General features: G+C 35.1%; 1 protein-coding gene across 1 annotated transcript; it reads right to left on the reverse strand.

The window, feature by feature from the left end:
* Positions 1 to 8: 8 nt before the first annotated feature.
* LOC100259124 (probable methylenetetrahydrofolate reductase (NADH)) lies at positions 9 to 10,714 on the reverse strand. Its single transcript, XM_002272694.4, has 11 exons — positions 10,017 to 10,714; positions 9,428 to 9,488; positions 9,276 to 9,355; positions 8,425 to 8,598; positions 5,991 to 6,164; positions 5,775 to 5,875; positions 5,531 to 5,642; positions 1,538 to 1,618; positions 1,259 to 1,436; positions 522 to 856; positions 9 to 410 (listed from the first exon to the last, which is right to left on the reverse strand). The coding sequence occupies exons 1-11, from the start codon at positions 10,419 to 10,421 to the stop codon at positions 327 to 329; spliced, it is 1,785 nt and encodes a 594-aa protein (XP_002272730.1). The 5' UTR covers positions 10,422 to 10,714; the 3' UTR covers positions 9 to 326.
* Between the last annotated feature and the right edge of the window lie 14,610 nt (positions 10,715 to 25,324).

Genomic DNA, 25,324 nt, shown 5'->3' on the forward strand with positions numbered 1-25,324 from the left:
ACCAAACATAGGGAAAATCATGACCATTCATTATGGGATTCTTGGACCAGAAATATCTCAGTAAGAATTACGCTACTGCAGAATACAGCAGTATGCAATTGCTTCAGTAAATCAGCTCCCACTTCAAATGCATTTTGCAGCATGAGGTGGGGGGATACAAAGCTCAATGAATAACAATTATTACATAATAGTAAGATTATAGAATTATGATTCAAGTTATAACCAACAAAATCCCATGGAAATGAAATTCTAATCCAACTTGAGACAACGAATCAATTTCAATGTCTTTAGCAAGCCTCAAAGGGAGAGGGAGGAGTGTGCATGTCTCAGAACTCCATAAAAATGGCAAACAAATCGCCGTTGATGTAATCATTATCCACCAGGCTGACCAAGAAATGGCTGTTCTGTACCTGTAAAATAACGAGAGTGCCATATTGTTCACCATTAGAGAACTCCATCCTTGGCAGAGAGACTAGAGAGTAGAGAGTATAAAACGAATAAGAAAAAACCCGAGAACCAACCTCTTCAAGCAATTTTCTGGATGGGTCATCCTCTGGGTATAAGAGAGCCCATCCTCTTGACCAGATTTCAAATGCCTCGTCCTTCCACACCATAAAGCTGGAAGGATCCACAACAGTAGGTTGGATGATCTCCCTTGCTGGGAATACTCCCCATGTCACCGCATTCACCTCACCTGGGCCAACATTAGACATCCAGGTCCCTTCTTTGTTCACAGCCATGTATGTCAGAGATGTGTGACCCTTGCATTTGTCAACAAGAGCATTCAGCTTTTCCCTTGAGCAGAAGAACTCCAGATAGGCCTTCTGATAAACATACCCACCTGGCCCACCCCATCCTGCAAACCATATCAGTTATGCCAAGAAATTAGTAAAGCAAAATTCTGTAGTTAGTGTCATTATGTTGTTAGTGTCATCACTTAGAATCATGTTCTAACACAGAATTTTTCACTCGATTATCTTGACAAGCCTGACATACCATACAAGGAACATAACAATCATGAACTGAAGGCATGTTCTTCAAACTACTCTATAGAATGGAGAACTAAGCCATTTGTTGTCATATTCTCAGAAATTTGTATCTTCTCTTAGTTAATGTAAAACTTTGCAAGATGTATATCATCACAAATTTTGGCATTTTCCACTGTAGAAGGAAAATAATAAACACAAATTTTCATAAAAAATAACTTTTTACAAGAATATAAGTTAGAGGGCATGCATATGGGACAGCCTGCACTTACCAACAGACAGGGAGTCAGATTTTTCCCCATTAACTGCAGGTTGGCTATTGATGGTGAGGAAACCCTTTGAATTGATGTTGCCCAGAAGTTCATTGATGATCTTTGACTCTGGCTGAAGCCCATCTAATTCTGACCAGGGACTACTTTTCAGTTTTCCAAGGCAGAACTTTATAAATCTCTGATATTCAACAATTCCAAAACAGGCACATTTTATGTGTGAAACTATATTTAATTGTCTTTCAAAAATAAAGAGAATAAATTATAAGTTGGAAACCGCACCTCTTGAACATCTTCAATGCTTTTCAAGGGCACAACCCATTCGTCTTGAAGTTTCTTGTCACGAGCACGTGGTCTCATAAACTGTTAAGAGAATCAAATTTAGGTCACATAAGACCACTATTAATAAGAAAGATATCAACAAAAAGGAGAGCATTTCAACTGAAAAAATGATTTGAACTTTTAACAAAAATTATTTGAGGGATGTCATTTAAACAAGCTTGTGGTTACTAGTTACTACAGTTGATTTTAAAAAATTAAATTTGAAAATATATATATATATATATATATATATATATATATATATATATAGAGTTCTATTTGGCAGCCAGAAAAGCATATCCCAATCAAAGATCAGGATAATTGAAAAAAATAAAAAAAAAGGGTGCCTCTTAATGCATTTTAGCCCTCTGCTCCAACACAGTATCCCAAATAGTTTACAGCAATATCAAACAAACACAAATTACTTATGCCTCCTAGTCTTACCCCATTCCCAGTAACACTTAGGATAGTATAACTCTGCAACACAATTTAGAGTGCATGAAGAAACATCTAATAGAGACTCCACCATATCCAACTTCCAATCATAGAACTGGATTCCAGTGGCCCCTGTTACGGATCAATCCCAATAGCCTGCAATTCTGTCTTTATTGTCTACTAACAAAATAACAGATCAGATACCAATCCTATGGAGATTCGCCACACCAAAAACAGGAAAAAAATCTTATTCTCTCACCACCTCTGATTGTAGAGTGAACAAATGTTAAGAAATTACCCACTCCTTATTTGTACTCTTTGAAAACCCTTCCATATGAACCCCCATCTCTCTTAAAACCTACCCAACCACAAATTTTGCATATTTCCCCTCATCTCTCATGAGACATCATCCTCCCTCCTCTTTGTGAATTTTATTTCATTCATCCGAAGAATAGAATAAAATAAAAGACAAGTACTCAAGAAGAATCAAGAGCCTTGACAAGTGAACCCAACAAGGCCAAACTCCATATAATGCCACTAATCCATTTACTTTACCATCCATTGATCAGCCATCTAGGCAAAACTTGCACCATTTGGAAAATCCAAACCATTCAATTACAAGTCTTAGGGCATTGCCCTGTAGTGAAACCGGATGAAAAAACGTTGAACAAGCAGCAAATTGTACTCAACACCAAGTAGGTTGAATTATTAGCATAATCAAAACAATGAAAACTCGATGGGCAGATGATTAATTAAAAAGAATTTTATTATTCTTCTACAGGCTTTTAGGGGTTTTACAGAACTTTTAAAAATATATCCTTTGTATTAAATGAGATTTGTCCATAACATAAATAAAAAATTGAAGGTTACTTAAAGCACACATTTTTCTAGACCAGTCAATTCAAGGCTAGATAGTGAAGCAAAGATTTTAGCTCTATCAGAAGGGTTGTTGGTAGTGACTTTGCGAGAGACTAATAATCTGCTAATGGAATGGGACTCAGCAATCATTCTCAAATTGGTTTCTAAGCCTAAGAGAGGTCCATGGAAGAAGGATATGCTAATTTGAAAATTTATAGACATGTCAAGGTTTATGAGGTGTTCTTTCTCCTGGTTTCCTGGATCAGCCAACCAGGTAGAAAATTCATTAGCTAAACTGGCAGCTTAGATGTTAGCAATGTTTCATGGGGATTTTATGCCTCCTTGAACTACATTTTGTTCTAGAGTTTTAGGTTGGCATCTATGCAAGTATTGGTTTCGGTGTAACTACTTTGCTTCTTGAATGAGCTCTATTTCTTTTTATCCTGAAGAATAACTCATTCTTCTAGTATCTATTCTTTTTTTTCAATTAATCACTTATTTCCTGTGATTCTACACTCGGACAAACACATACCCCTTCTTAACTGTACATTTTTTTTTCCCTGTTTTGTAGGATAACTCATTCTTCGTTTTTATTCTTTTTTTCTTTTTTGATAGGTAAGGATAACTCATTCTTCTTGCCTTTATTCTTATTTTCAATGGATTGCTTATTCCTAGGATTCTATGAAACACACACACAAAAGCACACAATTTTATTATTAAAGCATCAAGGAATTGTTGACAAAAACCATTAAAGTTTTTAAGGTATTTCTTGTAATTGTACTTTCTTTTTCATAGGCAAATAAGAGATTAAACTAATAGGTTCCCAGTAAAAGGGAGTTCAACCCACAAACAGAGATTTCACAAGCAGATTTTTCCATTGCAAATCTAAAATAAGCAGATTTTCAGTTGCAAATCAAACTGCTCTAAATCATTAAAGATTCATCTATTTCATTTCTTCCATGAAAACCAAAATAAGCAAGTGGAACTACATTCTATATGTTTCTCTTCACATTAAAAACCAACCTACCTTGCAAATTAATCAAAGTTTCCTTGATTGACTTAGGCAGTGGCCAAAGAATACTGGAAAATGGGAGCAATAGAGATCACAACCTTCAAGCCTCCACAATGCCTAAGCAACCGATAGTTTGATCCATTGTCCTTTTGCATAAGCAACACCAATTTTCTAGAATAATAAACCTTCTCCTAAGCTAGTCCCAAGCGAGTATCATCTCTCAAATAGCTTATGAGGCAAAGAAACCAATTTCGGAAGGCCTGAGTGACACCCAAATCATTGGTGAGAAAGGGATGCTAAGATTTGGACATAGAGTCTTCCACAAGGATTTCACTAAAAGGCAACCATCTTTATATATCTTCCATGCAACATATTTCCCACCAACAAGCAGCACCACAAGTCAGGAACATTTACACCATCTCTTATTCCTAATCATGGGAGCTTCTAATGAAGGTTGAGCTCCAATGACACTTTCCAATAGTCCGCCACCATAGTTTCATGATTCATTCCAATGGAGAATAGATCTAGAAACGTTTCCTATGAGAAATATTTCCTCACCACATATGATACTGTTTTTTACTTCAAGCCCATCCCATAAAAATCAGAACCAAAGAGAGAAAAGCATTATGAACTTCTCTAATAGTTTTCCAAAGACCCAACACCATGTCCCTTACCAACTTTCCCCACAATGACCTTCATCCACAACCCAACTCCATCAACAGCAAATCTCCACAGCCAACTCCCTAAGAAAATTTATTTATGATTACTAAACTTTGGATGCCTAAACCACCTTTGTCCTTGGCAGAACAAACAGTTGCTTAAATGCACTTTCCTATCACAGCAACCCTGTTCCTAGAAAAGATCTCTTGGAAGCTGCTGTAACATAGCTTGATTTGAGATTGACATCAGAGAGGAATTAACTACACCAGCAAGCTACAGAGGGTCCTCTTCTTGAGCATAAGTCCCCCTTTACAATGCTAAGTTGGCATTTGAATCATAAAACAATGGTAGATCATCATCAAAATGCAGATGTGAAATCTCCAACTCATGATTCGTTCTCCCCTCACACACCTAAACCAAACCTAACCAAAATCCCTTAATGCCTTGGCTGTAACCACCCACCACCTTCAACATGAAGCAACTCAAGGCCTCCATTGCTAAAACAAGGAGAGAGACAATCCCCTTGCTTTTTTGTAATTGTATGACAATTAATGTTTTGTTATATTCTATGATAAACCAAAGTAGTGCAAAAACTAAGAGGTATTTTAATATATAGAGCAAAATTACATTAGGCATTCACATTCTTTGGGAACTTGGTCATTTCTATTTCTTTCTTCCATATCAACTTTCTTTTTCCGTTTTCTATGCTCTCACATTTTTTTCATAGTGAACAGTGGCAATGCAGGTGGAAAAAACCTTTACATTTTGACAGGCCCAAACACAAGCAGTATGTGAAGTCAAATCATCTGATGCACAATTTTCATTTTTCTTTTTCAGTTTTTATTTTGAAAGAAGAACATGGCAAGCCATTAAACATGTCAGATTATATTCCAAAGAAAATATAACCACAAAAAATATCTCTTAAACAAAGAGACTAGGAACTTGATGAACCTTTTTAGTAAGTCTAAAAAGAGAAGCCATAAGTCTACCTGATAGTCGGTTAATCCTCCATATGATGGATTACAAGAATCACTCCATCGTCCATGTGGATATTGGTCCCATCCTATGGTCCTTGATATATAACTTCTAGGACGATTAGCCCTATAATCATTGATCCAAAAAGAATAGATATTTCAGAAAGATGTACACACTTTCATATGATTATAATGAGGCAACCCAGATCAATAATTAAATTGTAGACAGAGATATTAGATTTTCATAGATTCTGCATACCAAAATATTGGGCGAACATCCTCTTTAACACGGAAGACATTTGTCGGGCGTCTCCATGGGAAGGGCCTTGATATTTTGGATTCTTCAATTAACCCAAGATTCTGCCAAGGCAAGTCCATAGTAAGGCCAAACTTAGATCACAGAAGCTACCATGAAAACAAGATTGCACATTCTCAAGCCAAAATAGACAAGGATATAAATAAATAAATAAATTACCATTAATATAGCCAATGCTGATTTCTCCATGTTCAGTGTATAAAGATGCACTGTCTTAATCCCATGAGCTAAAATCTTCTTGCACATTTCCGTTCCAAGGTGAATTCCGTAGGCTTTGACAGCTTCATCATTGTCCTTAATAGGCTCCAAGGCAGCAGTAACCTCAGATGGTATCTACAACATGTCATTAGATGCAAATATTACATCAAATGTTAACATAAATTGCACACCATGAAAAAAATATTTGAGAGACCACTTTTCTTATGGTAACAGAAAAGCTAAACATAAATATTTTGTCTCTGCTAGAAGAAAAATTAATATATATATATATATATATATATATATATATATATATATATATATAGATAGATAGATAGATAGATAATAAGCATGCTTGAGACCAGACTTTTAACTCAAGTACTTCCCTAACTTTTTATGCAATTTCCGAACATTTCGATAGCTGTTGATAATTAACAGATTATGTTGCATAGTTCAGCTATCAAAATCTGACACAATTATGATTCTTCTGGGTTTGGAAACAACCAACAAAAGATGAAAAAGGGAAAAGTAAAATACTCAAGAAAAATATTTTTGACATTAGGAGAGAAATGGTAAGAGGAATAATTAAAAGCTTCTTTCTCCATATATGCACAAACTCATTTTATTGCATTACACCACAGAATTTACTACTACTCAATGCTTATTACCTATTAAAAATTACCATCATATCTACCAACAAAATTACCAGTTATGAAATATTCAACTCAAATTGCCAAAATAAAGATATGACTAGGTGCTAGATACAAGTTAATTATAGAGGTCCCAAAACAAAATGGTTAGAGCTAGAATCACATTAATTTGGATTCTTCCAAATTTCTGATATTGGCATCTAATTACATGATAATGATGTGTCACCAACACCAAACTGCCCCCCACCACGCCACCCCAATCCCAGAAAGAAAGAAGGATCAAAACAATCTCCAGGTGCTACATCATATGTATTATTATTTTTTAATTTTCTTTTTTTTTTTTTTTTTTTTTTTGAAAGACAATTTTCATAAAAAATTGTATCATAATGTCCTTCAAATTTGCCACTCACTACCCAAAAAAATGCAAGGCAGCCAAGATGGTGCTATAGATTGATAGAATTGGAATGGACTTATCAATTGGCAGAATCCCATAAAACCATTTCATAGAAGTTCATTGATATCTTCTTATATATATATATAACAAATCAACTTTGACTCTTGAATAATCAACATAAGTTCTGCTTCTATTGCAACAAAAATTTGTAGAAACAGCTCATATCAGTAATTATGATTTTATGTGTGGACAACTCCTAAACATTGTTCCTTAGCAAGAAAATATTTTCTTTGTAAAGTGGTAAAAGAATGCCTTTTTTTAAGAGATAGTATTTGAACAATCGAGTCACATGCATCTAAAATATTCAGATCTAATGATTATCCACAAAGTGGTGATAAAACATATAACTTGTACAATCAAAAGTGGTTGGTCTGTGGTGACTAGCTCTAGAGGTGGTAGTGCCCAAACAAGATATGTGCCTTCAAGATGTTTCCAGTGGTGGTGCCCTTTTCTCAGTGGCAATGGTATAGAAGTTCAAGGTTCAAATCCCCTTAAGGACCAAAAGGGAAAAAAGAAAAGGAAAAAAAATGATGCTGCCCTTTTTAGGAGATATAAACCAGGCAAAGGAGAGGTTTAAACCATACTGGGGAAAGTCAATAGCCTCTGGAGAAAGAAAAACTACAAAAATAATATGACATTAATAGCAATGGATGGGATTCTCATGTAGCACCTGTTCCTTATGGTTGGAATCTCGTCTGCTTCTCTATTCTAGCTACTATAAATAATTAGGATTGCCTTATACCCAATTTGGTGTTGATGACGATCTTCAGGAAGTTGGCTAACTTTCAGAAGCATTCAGGATTCAGCTCTTTATTAGGGATAAGCATCCACTTGCTATTGAATGGGCTACTTGTGAGGATAAGAAGTATAGGACCTTCAGGGTCTAGCTCATTGAACAAATCTGATGCTAGCAAATTCTGCGCCATGTCCTTGGCAAGTTGACATAAATCTCCCATGAGCATGGCAGAGCAGTTTGAAACTTTCATATGAATAAGCTACTCATGTTTCTCTTCGACTAACTGATTCATGATTCATCCAAGTTTCATCTTCTTATCATTCTCTTAATTATGATGTATTGTAGGACAATGTTTATGAAACTAACTTATTTAACTCCTGGTTTGACAGATTCAACCAAAAACAGGCTAGTTGAAGTTTGTTGAATGTTTTAAGAACTAAAGACTTAAGAAATGGTCCATTCAAACAAATGATACACTCTACCTATTATCCTTAAACATTTGCAAGATTTTCAACCCAAATATACTGAAATGTGAATCAACAGGAAATTGCATACCTTTGTTTTGCAAAAACCAGTCATACGTAAGAATCCTTTGTAGTTATTAATGGGCATAATTCCTGGGACAATGGGGCAGGTTATTCCAATTTGCCGACAGTCATTCACAAATTTGAGGAAAATATCAGTATCATAGAATAATTGCGTGACAATAAGATCTGCTCCTGCATCAACCTATCAAATGCATACAACATGAGTAAATGAAGAAAAGGTAAAAACAAGACAAAAAAGAACAACCAAAACAAAGGAATTCCACAAGAATGATGCAACCAGGTCTTTCGTGTTTATTCCATCCATCCTTAACAGCAAATTTCTTAATTTTTATTGTTTATCATGAATAATAAAATAATCTTTTATGGAGGCATGTTCTCTTAATTTGAAAGAAAAAAACGTAAGAAACCTGGTTACATGCCTTTCCTCTCTCATATAACTCTTATTTGTCATGGATGGGATTACAATCTACTCAGAGCAAAAAGATTTTCAGCTTCTCAATGATGTCCAAAATCAAGGAATAAGAGAATGTAGTGAGTTAAAATTATGTTTCGGAATTCATAAACATCAAAGGAAAATGCAGGACAGCATGGTCCTTCAATGGATGACGCACCAAGCTCTGAACTGGAATAATGAGGTTTAGCTCCCTTACCAGAGGCCATAAGTTTAACAAGCATTTTCTAGAGAAAGAAGGGCTAAGAATCATGTTCAAACAAAGCAGAACCCATCAAAACAACAATTCCAATGTTTTCACGACCTAAAAAGTACAGACACTCTAAAATTAGGCAGTTGAAAACACGGGTTCTTCGGATTAATGTAGGACATAAGCATGAAACATTTAATAGGTAGAAGCACAATACCTTTCTCTTCAAATAAGCCAAATCACTCTGGTATGCTTCCGAAGTAGCCACACCATTTAGTATCACATCAGGATGTGCCTCTGAGAAGAAAATTCAGTCATAATGATGGCAAAACAGATCCAATGAAAAGAGAAACAGAGCAAAATCGCAACCTGGATAACCCGCAACAGTTATTCCAAAGTAATCTCCATATTTCGCCCGGATGTGCTGCACCTGTGTAAACAAACAAACACATTCTTAGAATGTGATAAGCTATCTGGAGGCTCTGTGTGGTTCCGGAAAATTTGAGAAAAAGTGGAAGGGAAAGAAAATAGAGAGGAATGGCAGAAAAAAAAAATAGATATAAAGAAGAAAAGTAGAAAAACTAGATTTAAAGTCCCTCCAATTTATGTTAATTATTTTAACTTTTTATATAAGAATGAAATAATTTGAAAATACATGAATGATAAAATCATTTTTCTTTTTCTTTTTGTTTTTTTCCCTTAATTTCCAAAAGCCAAACATAGCATAAAATAATGGATAACAATGCACATTTAACCGATTTGTACATACTGTGTTAAACTATCAATCAACCCACAATGTACTCCCATTAAACTAGGGATACTGCATTAACCCACAAATTCTATGTTAAACGACCAATTAACCAGAAATTGATTCATGTTAAACTGTCAGGAAATGGAGCAACGACGCAAAACTAGTAGATCTCGGTTAGAATGGAATTGCAAGAGAACAAACACAAACCAGATCTAGAGCACAAGCGAAGCCGCCTTGGATCTGGACGAACTTGTCCTGGCCATGAGGGGGGTCGCCGCGGAGGGCGAGCACATTCTGGATGCCATTGGACTTGATGGTGTCGAGAGCATGGTCGATCTTCTCCACAGGCATGTTGGTACAAGTGAGATGCATCATTGTCTCCACGCAGATCATGTTCTGCATCTTGTTGGAGATCTCCAGAGTGAGATCCGCCGTGGAGCCACCAGCTCCCCAGGTGATGTCGCAGAAGGCGGGGCCGTGCGCCACCATCCGATCCATCCTCTCGAAGAGGTTGTCGACTCCATCCTCCGTCTTGGGAGGAAAGAATTCGAAGGAGAAGACCACCTTTCCTTCCTCAGTGGCCGCATCGCGGATCTTCTCAATCACCTTCATTTTCCTCTCCTTCACTACCGACACGGGGAAGGTGAGATAAATGAAAGATACAAGATATGAACGAATCTTACACTCCCACTGTATTTATATATGGGCGGAATGGAATGTGATTACATTACGAAGAAATGTGATTTTGGGTTGGCACTTCCACACACAAAACGATGGTCCTGTTTTTGTTGGGGGTTGTTGGATGTCACTACCATACGGATTACAAATCCGACGCTATAACATAAAGTTTTTCTAAATACCAACAATGAAAATTTCACATAACAATAAAAATCATGAAAGGTCATGGATCATGATCCATGAAATCTTGGTGTTATTTTAAAATGCATTTGGGAGTGATTATAAAAAATGTTTCTAATATTTCAAACACCTAAATGATAAAAATTTGTAAATATTAAAATTATTAAAAACGCTTCTTAAAATCATTATCAGACGGGCTTTTAATTTTACATTGAAAATTATAACTTTTTTTTTTATATGAAAAAACGTTTTTAGTCTTAAAAAGTGTTTTTGGAAAAAAAAAAACATTAAACCGTTTTGATAAAATTTATGAAATATTTTTAAAAACCTAAAAGACCACTTTTTAAAAAAGCACTTGATACATGATTTTTTTTAAAAACGTTTTTAGATAAAACTTTTTAACTAAAAATACTTCAAATAAAAATATTATCAGATCTAAGAATATTAAATACAAGATATATATTTAATTAATTTTAAGTAAATCTAATTTTTTTATACTTTTGTAATAAATTAAAATAATTAATTTTAATATTTTTTGTTTTTAGCATTTTGTTAGAATCAAATATAACTTAAAATTATAATAATTAAAATAATAAAGTTCCCACGATTAAATTTTAAATATTAATTATATCACTTCCATTCCAACTATATTGAAGTCCTTGTACACACAGCAATAAAAAAAATAAATTGTTGAATGGGCATACGATGAAGTAAGCCATACGTGTACGTAGACTTTCACGGGTAGGTTTTGTGGGTCCCAGTCACCAACCCCAAACCTTCCTTTTTCGCCATTCTTGGTTATGGTGGGAGTGGGACACTGACACATGACATGTTTGGCAAGGCTTCACCCACCAACCCAAACCCACCCTTTCTCTCTGGTTTGTTTTTTTTATTTTTATTAATTATTAATTTGATTTCAACTAATATTTTTCTGTTAATATTAAAAAAAAAAAAAAAAATCATGGCTAATCTTTCATAGAACAATAATTTACATCTTTTTAGTAAACTCTTCTAAATTTTATTTAAAAATAATAATTTTCTTATTTATTTTTCATAAAAATATTTATGAAATGACTATTTTCAAAAAAATGGGTAGATCTTTGCGGTGTTTGGATGCATTCACACCAACCTCGGACAGCTACATCCATTGACTAATGTGAGGAAATGGCCTTAACTTCTCTTTCTTTATGACTTCTTTTGCTCTATCAGTTATGCACAAAACGTCTTGTAGACAATACACCCACCCATGTTTTAACATAATCCTCTATTAAAGATACAAATAAATAAAATTAAAATTATAAAGATATGAACAAATAAATATAATCGGGATGTGAAGATGTAAATGTGACACCATTATTAATGATGTTGTTTTCAATACCGGCCTAAGTGGACTATTTGTTGCAATCGTGTACATGAAATAAAAAAATTATTTTTTTAAAAAAGCAAAATAATATAAAAATTAATAAATTATTTTTATATATTTATTCAAATTCAATGAAGAATTTTTTTCTTTTATATAAAAATTAAATAATTTAAAAATATATAAGCTTCTAAATCATTGTAATTGTATTTGATTCACTTAAAGAAAAAATATGATTGATTCACCATATTTTCTTATATTAAAGAAAATTAAATATAATTAAAATTGATTAGAAATTTATATATTTTCAAATTATCAAGACTATAATTGATTCTAAAAAAAATTATGGGAAAGAAAATAAAAGAAAAGAAAATATTTGAAGTCAATAACTTATTTCTATATACTACTTCAAAATTGTTTCCTTATTTTAATTTTTTTATATAAATATTATAATTATGTTTGGTTATCGAAAAGTACAAAAGAAAAAAAATGTTGAGAAAAATATTTTTCTCATTTTTGGTTTCATTAAGAAAATACCAAAGAAGATTGCATATAATTAAGATTAATTATAAATTTATTTATTTTTAAATTATTTAACTTTTACATAAAAAAAAATAATAATAATAAGTGAAATGGGTTTGGAGTGACATATAAAACTAATCTATGGACTTTAAATCTATTTTTTATTTTTTTTTACTCTTTCTCTTCTTTTTTTCTTACCTCCTGTTCTCCCACAAATTTTTTGAGAACCAAATTGTGGACCCCTCTTTTGGACCAATGGACATTTGTTTTTTAATTACTTTTATTGATTGCATTTTATGGGATTTTTTGTCACCACTTTCTTACTGCCCAGGAAGCTTGGTTCTTTTTGGGGCAAGATGGTGAAACACCATCTCTACAGAGGGGAGTGGGGGGTGACTTCCACAAGTGAGTAGGTTGCATGGGACGCGTAGCCAAGGACACTACTACCTCAGCATGGTGCAACTGTTAGAGGAAGGTGCAAAGTAGTAGAGCTGGTGGAGGTTTGGAGGGGAAGAAAATGAGCTCGGGGACGTAAGATAGGAGGGCGATTGGAAGGAGAGTTGGGGAGGGGAAGCAGATAGAGACTTTTGCTAAGTTTGAAGAAGCTAAGGAATCAAGTGCTTGCAACCAAGCAATCCTTGCTCAAAGGGAGTCGTGTAGGTATAGTCGTTGTATACTCTGTACTCTCCTATTTTCACACCATTTTGCTATGTTTCTTGCAAATATTTGTGTTTGTCTTTGATGATTGAGTATGGGCATTAGAAAACATGCATACTTGAAATCATTTGCATACACTTTCTATTTGTTCCTTTTATTTATATAGAATCTAAAATCATGCTTTGTTTCTTTGCTCTATTTTGGTTTCTCTGTAAGATGCCTGCAACCATGTTTTTTTTAATTTATATTTAAAGTCCATTTTGGCCACCGCCAATCAGATTGCAAGCTCATTGACAAACTATGAAATGGTCTTTGGTTCGTTTATTTATACTCTGTTTTGGTCTATGCTCTCCTCTGTATTCCTTTTTTTTTTTTTTTTTTTTTTGTGTTTGGGAATATGAGTATCTCGGCTAGCTAGGTTGGCCATCTTGATTGGGATGTTCCTAAGAGAACCTTGTATAGACCACTTTTCACATAGAAAAAAAAAATTTGGATGCCTATACTGCCATGTAGCCCACACACTGAGGCTTCCACAACTTCCCCCTCGCAGGTTCCTTTTGAGATTTGTTGGAATTCAATTATGGGCATGGTGAAGAAGAAACCATTTAGCAGTTATAAAGGGATAATGCAAGCCATTCCAGCATCACTAGTGTCAACTAGGTCATGAGGACATGGTTAGCAACTTGCAACCCAAGCATGTTAAGTTGAAGAGTTTTGTCATAACTCATATTTTTGTTGTGTGGAGCCACTCTAGCTTTGTTTCAGACACTGGTTTCTTGTTCACTTATGAGGCTAGTTCATTTGGTCATCTTGGAAGGTAACCTAGTGGAAATTGGATTTCACGGAGCACAAAAGCAGGGTTGATGGGAGAATGTATGGTTGCAGACATGATGCCCACACCATTATGTCGTTTGGTGTTGTCAAACTTGCAGATGAGGTACTTTTCTACAATGAGAGAAGTGAGGAAGGAGATTCGTCTACTCCACCAGTAGATCATTACTCGACTTGTATGAAGATAAATCAGATGGCTCGCATTACTTTGATTGATCTACGGTTGATGATTGCCTACACATGGGTTCTTGCTTCAAATCTCATGCATGTACAACAAGTGCTCCGACACCATCCCAGATCCAAAGATTGCGCAGTATGTGGAGAATGACTATGGATATTCCCATGAAGCTCAACAACTACCATCTAGGAGCACCTCAAAACATAAAGCACACCTTAAGATCGGAAAAGCGAAAAATGTATAACTATTGTGCTTATGATTTGTTGTTCCTGCATTTCAGAACCTCAAACGAAGTGCTTGATCACCAAAGCGAGCACTGAAAGAGTTTATGGAGATGAAAGGAAAACTTATTGGAAAGAAGCGTGTTTTGCTCAAATCAAAACTGGTTATGTTCTAGGAACAGAGTTGGATTGTGGTGACAGTCCTCATGCGATGAGGAGAAGGTTGCAACTTGCCTTCGTGTTCTCGTAGAAAATAGCTCTCAATGCCCATAAGCCATGACCTTCAAAAGGATCAATTTAGTGACTACTAGTCATCTCTCATTGGCTCATTGGAATTGCATCGCAAAATTCAGCTCAACCGAGAAGTTATCATTAGTAAATTGCAATTTGGTTGGTCCTTTGCCAGAGCTAATGGATGTGGTTCTTACGGAGAAGTCATGATTCCGAACAAACTGAACTTGGTCATCCTCATGATAATAGAGGGTCGTGGGAGTTCTTATGAAGAAACACAATGATTAAAATGTGAAAAATGAGCAAACAATGGATATTCCAACTCGAAAGTTGGAAAATGTTCAATCAAGTCTCTTAACCTTAAGAGAATATTAACTTTGTGCAAAAGTTAGCAGTGATTTTGACTTACGTGTAAGATTGTAAGTTAGACCATATATTCACTATGAATTGGATCATTGTTAATTGAAGCCAATAAAAATAGATATTCTCAATAGAGGTACCACAATATCTCATGAACTTTGAGACAGTGAGTCCCCTTGGGTGACCCTAAGGGCTTGTGATCATGAAATCTATGGGCATGTAATAATTCCTTTAGTGGAATTTGACATATGCTCTTAATGAGCTATAGTATGTCATTTAATCACATAAAAGGAGGATTTGTAACTCAAATATTGTTGAGGTAGTCTTGAAAGGCTAATAGTTTTCACCTTGTTAGACTATAGACGACCAGTTCATTGGGAGATTGTATATAGTAAATAGCAAGTCAACAACCCAAGCACATGGTGTCTTCTTGTAACATACATATGGTATTAGAGTTTAGTTGACTCTTTATAGTGAGATGTTAAGTCAACTTCATAATTGAATTCCGAGGGAGCTAGTACTTTCCTATAGGTCCCTACTCAAACTCATATTCCTTAATAACATGGACTATGAGGGTTAGATGGGTTTTTAGTTCACTTTTTTGCATAAGAGTGTTTTGGTGATTACGCAAGGTTGTACAAGGGTAAGTGAACAGTATCTCTAGACTGAACTAATTGATTAATTGAAGCCTTATTGGTTAATCAATCAATTAGCAACCTTTTGGGCTAAATTAAGTAGCCTAGGCTCATGGTTGGCTCAAAAGTCACTTAAACCCAATAAGAATTTTATAAATACCCCTTTAAGGGTTGGGTTTCTAAATTTTGCCACTCTCTTCCTACAGTCTAAGGAGAAAACCCTAGCCTCTAGCCCTGAGATCTCCATCATCTCAATACCTAAACTCAAGGAAGAGTCATCAAATGGAAGATCATGGTGTTTTCGAGATCTACTATGACTTTGGAGTATTCTACACCGACTATAATCGATTTGAGAACATTTGGATCAAAGGTATGTGACATTATTCTCTAAATCTATGTTTTTTGTGGTATCAATATTGTTTTTTGAAAACCAAGTTTTCCATTGCAATAGATTTAGAGAGTCTAAGATAGATTTTCATGCACCCTAACAATCCAAGGTATGAGAATGAAGAAATCCGAGGTCTCCAAACATTAAGACCTTGATTGAAAGACATTGAGGATAGTACAATGTATAAAAAGGTACTTGAAAAGAATGAGTGTTTGATTTTCGTTCTATTTTGAATGCAAAATTTGATCAAGTTAGAGGGAAACTTTTGGAGACAAAGCTTATTCCATCAATAAGAGAAGTTTACTCGGCATTAAGAAGAGAAGAGAAAAGAGTTGGTTTATGGTTATGATGACAAAATAAAATCGAATAAGAGAAGGTTCGACGTTGAAATGAGAAAGTGCACTTGTCAATAACCAATGAAATTTTAGTAAGAAGAATGATGACAAGGAAAAGTTGTGGTGTGATCATTGCAATAAATCATGCCACACTAAGGATATGTGTTGAAAACTCCATGGGAAGCTATAAGGATAGGGGAAAGGAAACAAACCAACAAATGGAAATATAAAGGATTTCAAGTGGTTGACCAATAGAAGATTGGACAGCCTACTATATCTAAAATCTCAAGTTTTCAGTAAGGAACAACTGAAGTTTCTCCAAAAATTCATGACCCCTTCTCCATATGCAAAAATGTAGCTTAAGCTAGTAATTTTCTCTTTACACTACTGATCGGAGCCAAAATATGTGCTCTAATGGCACATATTCGATATGATTTGTGCACCAAAGGACATTCAAATCACCCAACTTGACCTAAATCAATGCTAAGGCCCTAGCCATGAGTTTAATCTATACTTTGGAGATTTATCTCAGGTTCAAGGGAAGAAAATTGTGCAAATTGAATGACTTTAGATTTTGAAAGATCAAGAAAGGGCTAAATGAGGAAATAAGTGAGTCAAGATTCATTGAATGTAAGGAAAGGCAAAACAAGGATATCATGAGGTTGGAGGATGATAAATGACCATTATGGAGTAAGAAAGAAGGCAAGGAAGCATGGGAAATGAGGCATGAAGCAAGATTTAGCTGCATGAAAATTTAGAACTCAAAAATCTGATGACATTATATACTTTGACTTTGAGGACAAATTTGGAGCACTTTATGGAGTCCATTATATACATAATATATATCATTTCGAAGCTCAGGAAGTCAGGAGTCCAACGCTTCAAACAGTTTGCAAATCGGAGCTAAAATGAAGAAGTTATGGCCATTTGAAGACAACTGCACCAAGCTGGAGGGTCATTTCGAAATGATTTCGAAATTCAACTTATGATTTCGAAATTCAACTTATGAATTCGAAATCCACTTCGAAATGACACCAATTTCGAATTCACCCACTGCCACTTTGATGTTCCGCCTCCTCTACCCCGGGAATTGCATCTATTCAACTTATGAATTCGATATCCACTTCGAAATGACACCAATTTCGAATTCACCCACTGCCACTTTGATGTTCCGCCTCTTCTACCTCGGGAATTGCATCTAAAGCACTCCATCTGCCCTAGGTGGACCCCACACGACCAGAAATCACCATTTTTTTATTTTTTAATCATTTTTAGGAAATTATTTTGTAATAAGTGGCCAATGAGAGTGTGCCACATGTTAGGTAATTGAGGATATTATATAAACTCTCTCAATTCTAGGTTTTAGGGATCTTGGATTTTTTTCTGGAGTTTTTGACATTGAAGGAGGAAAAAGACGAGAACTTTGGTTTGTTTTCTTTTTCTTCTTTATTGAATATATTGTTTTTAGTTTCTTTTGATTCAAATTATGGATTTTTACCCTACTATGGATTGTGAATGTGACATCACCCCCATGAGAGGTTAAGATCCAACTTGGGGCTTGAAGCATGAAAACCTAAGGTCTAGGAAACCTATAGGGACAATGGGTGAATTATTATAACAATGAGATTAATTATTGGTTGAGTGACAATTTATCAATTTTTTTATCCTATCCTTGTGAGTTCGTTTAGGGAATGATACGGTAGGTTATTACTTGATACTAGTGATTTTTGGTAATTCTTGATCATTAGTTATCCTCATCTTACCTACCGTTATTTGCCCCTAAACAAAGCTATAAGGAGTAGGAATGGTTAAAAAGCCAAATCTTAAATTGATAATCAATCTCATTCATTTGATGGTTTTAAGAATCTGTTTTAAAAAGGAAAAATTAGGTTTCGGATGCAATTTTGAATTATAGAACCCAACTTAATCGCGAGTAGCCAAGGATCCCAAAACCCTAAGATCATATTACTTAAAATACCTTTGTTTTCTATCATTTTTATACCCTAGGTTGGATTGTGGAAAACCCCAAACTTGAATCAATTGAATTTAAAATCAATATTCATTTTCTCTTATTAATTTAATTTCTTTTACTTAGTTTCACATTATTCACATATTGTTTTTCACTTAAGGATTTAAACAAAAACAATTCATTTATTCTAGTATTGGCAATTTTCATAAGCCAGTCCTTGAGAACGATACCCGGAATACTACAAAAGTCGTAGTGACTCTTTCTCTAGTTTTTCTTGACCAGAGTTACTACGTAAAAAGGCTAAGTATTTTGGTACAATAGAGAAATTCCGGTCAACTACACAAAAAAATATCCAACCCATGGATCATAGACTTTGGGGTTTTAGATCATATGACAAGTTTGTCAAATCTTTTCTCCATTTATACTCCATGTTTGAGACATCAAAAGGTTAAAATAGCAAATGAGTCTCTTTCATCTATTGTTGGAAAAGGAACTATTGTTATCTAAAAAAAAATTATCCTAAGTTTAGTTTTGCATGTTCCCAATTTGTCTTACAATTTAATATCCATCAATAAACTCACTCATGATCTAAATTGTTACACTAAATTCTCTCCAACTTGGTGTGTATTTCAAAAGTTGTGTTCAGGAAGAGGATTAGCAATGCTAATGAGTTGGAAGGCTTATTTATTTTAGAGGAAGAGGCTTTGAAAATTCCAAAGGCATTACACTGTGAAAGCTCCTTTTGCAATGAGATTATGTTATGGTCTTCTACACTAGGGCATCCAAGCTTTGCTTACCTACAAAAATTGTTCCCTTCTCTATTTCTAAATAAAAGTGGTGTTGCTTATCAATGTGAAGTGTGTGATTTTTCAGAGCATCATCGAGCTAAGTAACCTATCCATGCTTATTATCCATCTAATCTATTTTCCTTTATATATAGTGATGTTTGGGGTCCCTTTTGTGTAACCTCTCTATCTAAGCTAGGTGATTCATTACTTTTATTGATGATCATACTCGGGTGTATTAAACCTATTTTTTAAAGAAAAAATCAGATGTTGTAACTGTTTTCCAAACCTTCTACAAAAACAATTTAAAATCAATTTCAAACCAAAATTATGATCCTTAGAACTGACAATGGGACATAATATTTTTCAAAGAGTTTGGGAAAATATCTTGATGTCAATGGGATTATACGCCAGTCATCATGTGTCAAAACACCTCAAGAAAATGAAGTGGCCAAAAAAAAAAAAAGCATCTCCTTGAGGTGACTAAGGTCTCTAATGTTTCAAATGGGGGTTCTTGAACAATATTAGGGAGAAGCCATTTTGACAGTCTCATATCATATTAACATAATGTCATCCCGCACTTTTGCATTTGAAACATCCATGAACATGCTTAGGAAATTATTCCCTATTGCTGGCCACATTGTTTCCTCCCTTACACCAAAGGTTTTTTGTCATGCTGCTTTTGTTTGTAACTATAACCATGCCAAAAGTAAATTGGATCCAAAAGCCCTTAAATGTATCTTTGGAGGGTACTCACCGACCTAAAAGGGATACAAATGCTTTCACCGAAAGTCTCAAAAATTCTATGTAACAATGGATGTCACATTCTTTGAAAACCAACCTTACTACTCCAAACTCCAAAGGGAGAGTTTTAGAGAGAAAGATTGATTTTAGGAAGTCCTACCAATTACCATTCTTTAAAACTCCACTTCCATTGGCCTTACCATTCCTAACTTAACCTCGGATTCTGAAATACTAAACGAGGAAGATCAAATAAGAGGGGAAGATTTGGAGAACAAACTAGGAAAACAAGTAGAGATAAAAGTATATTTGAGAAGGAATAAAGGAGCTAACAATTCTTCTCACTGCCAATCCCCCAAAACAAAACATGGAAAACTTAAAAAACTCGAGTGAGTCTCCCAAATTCACCAACTTCCCCAAATTTCCCAAGTTTTGAATTTGTTTGAATCTTAATCTTATTTGAATATTCCTATTGCTCTTAGAAAAGGGGTCCTAACTCGCACTCAAAACCATATCTTTATTTTTGTTTCCTATAGTCGGCTTAACCCATCCTTTAAAGTCTTTTCTGCTAATCTTTTTAAGGTGACTATCCTAAGTTATATTTAGGAAGCTTTGTTGGATCCACAATGGATAGAAGTAGTTGAAGAAGAAATGAGAGCCCTACACAAAAATGGGACATGGGACTTTGTGGAATTTCCAAGTGGAAAGAAGGTTATAGGATGCAAGTGAGTGTTCATAGTAAAATTCAAGTCAAATGGGACAATGGATTAATACAAGGCCAGGCCAGTTGCAAAAGGATTCACACAAACTTACAGGATCAACTACCAAGAAACCTTTGCACCAGTTGCAAAGATGAGCACTATTCTAGTTCCACTCTCACTTGCTGCCACTCAAGACTGGCCTCTACACCAATGAGATGTAAAGAATGTTTTACTTCATAGAGATTTAGAGGAAGAAGTATACATGGAATTTTCATCTAGATTTGAGGAAAAATTTAGGAGAAGGAAAGTCTAAAGATTATCTCCACGGATTGAAGTAGTCACCACATGTTTGGTTTGAAAATTTTACCAAGTCAATCAATATTTGCAAAGCTAAGCTAACAACACAATGTTTCACAAACATGAAGGAGGTAAGGTGACTATTCTAATTGTATATGTAAATAATATATTTGTGACTAGAAAAAACCTAGCTGAAATTAGAAATATGAAGGATTCCCTTGCTAAAGAATTCGAAATTAAGAACTTAGGGGACTTAGGATACTTTCTAGGCATTGAGGTAGTTAGATCAAAGAAAAGGATCTTATCACAAAGAAAGGAATCTTCTTTTCACAAAGAAAGTATACTCTAAACCTATTAAAGGAAATCGAAATGCTTAGGTGGAAACCAATGGACACCCAATTGATGTCAATCACAAAGTGGGAACATTGGAAATAAGCCCCATTGTGAATAAAAAGAGTTACCAAATGTTAGTGGGCAAGTTAATTTGTTTGTTCCATACTAGACCAAATATTGTCTTTGCGTTTGAAATTGTCAATCAATTTATGCATTCACCAAATCAACATATGAATGCAGTGATCAGAATTTTGAGATGTCCCAAAGGAGCACCGAGGAGAGGACTTCTATTTTCAAAAACTAGCAACCTAGAGGTAGAGGCGTACATAGATGCTATTTAAGCAGGTTGTAACAATGAGAAACAATCTACTTCTAGGTACTACACATTTGTTAGAGGCAATTTGGTGACATGAAGAAGCAAAAACAATCAATTTTGGAGAGATCTAGTGCAGAAGCTAAGTTTAGATCATTGGCCTTGGTAATTTTTGAACTCCTATGTTTAAAATCTCTCATAAAAGAACTAAGGATGGAGAATGATAGACCTATGAAGTTGAACTACGACAACAAGGCTACCATAAGTATAGCTCACAATTCAGTGCAACGTGATAAAATGAAACATATTGAAGTTGATTGACATTTCATTAAAGAAAAAATAGATAACATGCCGATTTGGACACCATTCATGTAAACTTGAAAACAATTAGTAGATGTGCTAACAAAGGGTTTATAGAAGCTATAATTCCAAGGAATCCTTGGCAAGCTGGGAATTTTCAATGGGAACTAGCTTGATGGGGAGTGTTGAAAATTCGAAATCAAATTAGATCATACGACTTGGAGGAGTTTGCTGTCTAAGATAAGAAGTCAAATTTAGTTGAATAACCTAAAATTGTGGGATTTATTAGGCTGATTTGTTCTTATATTTAGATTATTCTATAGCAAAATTTAGTAGAATAGCCTAAAATGTTGGGATTTATTAGGCTGATTTTGTTCTTATATTTAGATTATTCTATAGCTATAAATTATCTATAAAATGTTACAAATGTTTTCCCAAATTTTCTTCCTAGTTTTTAGCATTGATCCTAGCCTTACTCATGTATATATTTAGTAGCAACCATGTACACAATTTAGTGAGTCATATTAATAGAAATTTTTTCATATTTTCCCTTAGTACGTCAATCCTCTTTATTGTTATGAATTATACTTTAGCTAAACATTTTGGTTCGAAATTGTACTTGTAATAATGTTAATGAGTTGTTGTTAGACAAAGTAATTATGTCATTCCTTTTCCTTCACCTATTTTATAAAACCTCAAAGATTAGCAAAGTTTGAAATTGGTATCTTAGTCAATTGCTAGTGTTATGTACTTTTAGAGTTATTATCAGTGATTGTTAATTGTTTACCAAAGTGATCTTGTTACTTTGTGTTATCATTGTTCATCTATGGAAACTTTATTAGGTTGACTATTATATTGCAAGTGTAATTGTTGCCAAGTCAATGCAAAAAGGGACAATGATGGGGCTTAGGCACCTTCGTCTCTTGACCAGCTAAAAGTTGAGGGTAGTCATCAACTAATGTCTTTGTATTAGTGGCTGTCACACCTTGTTTCTCTGAAATATTTGAAACTCCTAAGGTGCGATAGCCTAATGGATTCAACATCTTAACTCCCTTGAGACCTTAGAATAAATGGTACAAAGAGCTTCATTTGTAGATCATGAGGATGATGATGGCATGCTAGTCAAAAGGACTTCTGCTCTTTACTTCAAGCATGCTATGTACCATATATTTTGGGTTTGTAATGCAATATTTTTTTCTTAATCATTTAAGTCGATTTCCTACAAGTGTTATACTCTATTTGCAGTTCTTTGAACCTGATTCTCATGCATTAGCACAGATGAAGAAAGAATTTTTCTACATCGCCTGCTTCCTTCTGCTTTATGCCCACATGTTAGTAGAATAAAATTTAGATGTGGAAAGGGTTAACTTAATATGCCTTTCTTTTTGCTTTTGATCTCTCGGTCATTTATCATTTTGCAATCAATCTGTTGAAAAAGTGTTGAAAAAATATAAATTGTTTGTGTATTTATATTTTTATTTATGGATGTGGAGAGTTACATCTGTGTCAGGGAATTGAACATTTTGCTGTGCTACAAAGTTAGATTTCTTCTTTTGTTGCAGGAGGAATTTATTTTGTTACATAATGAGGATGATGTAGGCATGAAATTTTTTGAGGATTATGTTTGTCTTGCTATTTGGCCAAACTTGAAATCACGACCTGCAACCATTCATTGCCCTACCTTAAAGTCACTGCCAAAAAGAAATAGGTCTTGGATTAGCCTAAAGATTTCTCATGTCCCAGAAGTTCATATCCACTAGATGGCTAATGCATTAAGGACTTGTGCTCTGTTTTTTAATTCAGATCTGCCATCTGAAATATATTTCCCTCTTCCTGCTTTGATGGCTGCATCATCTTTTATTTTACTATAGATTAGTTGACAGCATTATGCTTATTTGTTTGTCGTATCTCATATGTATTAACACGATAACCAGGTTGTGCAAGTGAGCAACAAGTAAAATGGAAAAAAAAAATTATTCTTCACTACTTGTCTCTGCTGCCTCCCCCAAGGAAAAATGTTTCATGCAAATGCCAAATTCCCTAAGATCTGCTCACCAGGGATGTTTTAAAATTGTCTATCTCTGCTCAGATTTCTACCCTTCTGCATAACTGAGATAGAGAGCTCTTGAAACTTCCCTCAAGCTATAGTCACTAGGAACCTCATTGGGACGAAGATCCACCATAGGGATGCTGTAATTGAAGGACTGTTGTGAATAACTCCTCTCATAGCTCAAAGGGGAGCATACAAATGCTGAAGAGCTGCTTGAGTCCATCAGTTGGGTGAAGAGTTAAGTTCTGTAACCAGCCGAGCCTACACTACTGCTTGTAGCTTTAACATTTGAGAATTAGTGCTGAGCAGGAGGGTGTTCAGATGCCCACAGGTCTTAGGGTGATGTAGCAGCTCCAGCTCATCAGTGAGAAATGTAATCTCAGGGCTCAAATCTCTCCTGGCAAACTCTTCAGCCAACACAGTCAGCTCCCTGTAGTTTCAGGCTCTACATTTTTTTTTTCTTCATTCACATGTTTTGAGTTCAGGATTTTCAGAAGTAGCATTTGAATCCTCCCCATGCTGAACGATGAGTCTGATCCTTGTCTTGTTTCATTATCATCCTTCTGATGCTTTATATCCATGCTTACCTACTGTTTGATAGAATCTTATAGGTTTAGCAGGTGAAATTTTTCTAAGAATCTCCCCAATGGTCATCCTAATCATGCGTGGAGCAGTGTTCTTCCTTTCCTATGCCTTCCTGACTTTGTTGTTGGATCACCTCTCTGAAATTGCTTGTGGAGAGGTACATGTTTGAGCTTTCCTTTCCTCTTAAGACTCGTTGTTTTCACCTTAGTGTCACGAACTTAGTCGTTTCCTAAGCTCGTGCGGCACTTAGACAAGTCAAGACACTTGATCTTACTAAGTCGGCCTTACTCCCAACGCTTAGCTTGCCAGGCTAAGATGCTCACGACTCGAAAGCTTAAGAAGGCGTAGTAGGCAATTCTTAAGGAATGGAAGCTTTATTACTCAAGGAAACCTTTACAAGTGCTTTAGGAACTCACTTGCTTGGTTAGGAAGTGATTTGGGTGGTGCCTTGGCCAAATGAGGCCTCACCTATTTATAGGCACCAATGAAACTCTCTGGAACCTTGGAGGGTTCCTTACAAATCAAGAAAATTCTAGAATACCCTACACAATTCTATGTACAACCCTATGTACAAGAGATCTCTAGAATTCTCTAGAAAGCCTTGGACTCCTCTCATGCCTTTCACCATAGTGTAGAGATGTATGGACATCTCTAGGCATCTCTAGAACCTTCCACACTCTTCCCTCCAATGGCTTAGTATAGATGGCTCCAGGAGTCTCCAGAAGCTTCCTGGGCTCTATATAAACCCATGAGGAGGCTCATTTGAAGCATCCTGTGACATTAGGCACTAAATGAATAGTTCATTATCTTCCAACAGTTTCTCTTTCCCCTCCCTCAGACAACCATTGGCAGTTTAGATAAATCA

Source organism: Vitis vinifera, chromosome 15, assembly GCF_030704535.1.
Source record: "Vitis vinifera cultivar Pinot Noir 40024 chromosome 15, ASM3070453v1".
In the NCBI taxonomy this organism is placed as follows: domain Eukaryota; kingdom Viridiplantae; phylum Streptophyta; class Magnoliopsida; order Vitales; family Vitaceae; genus Vitis; species Vitis vinifera.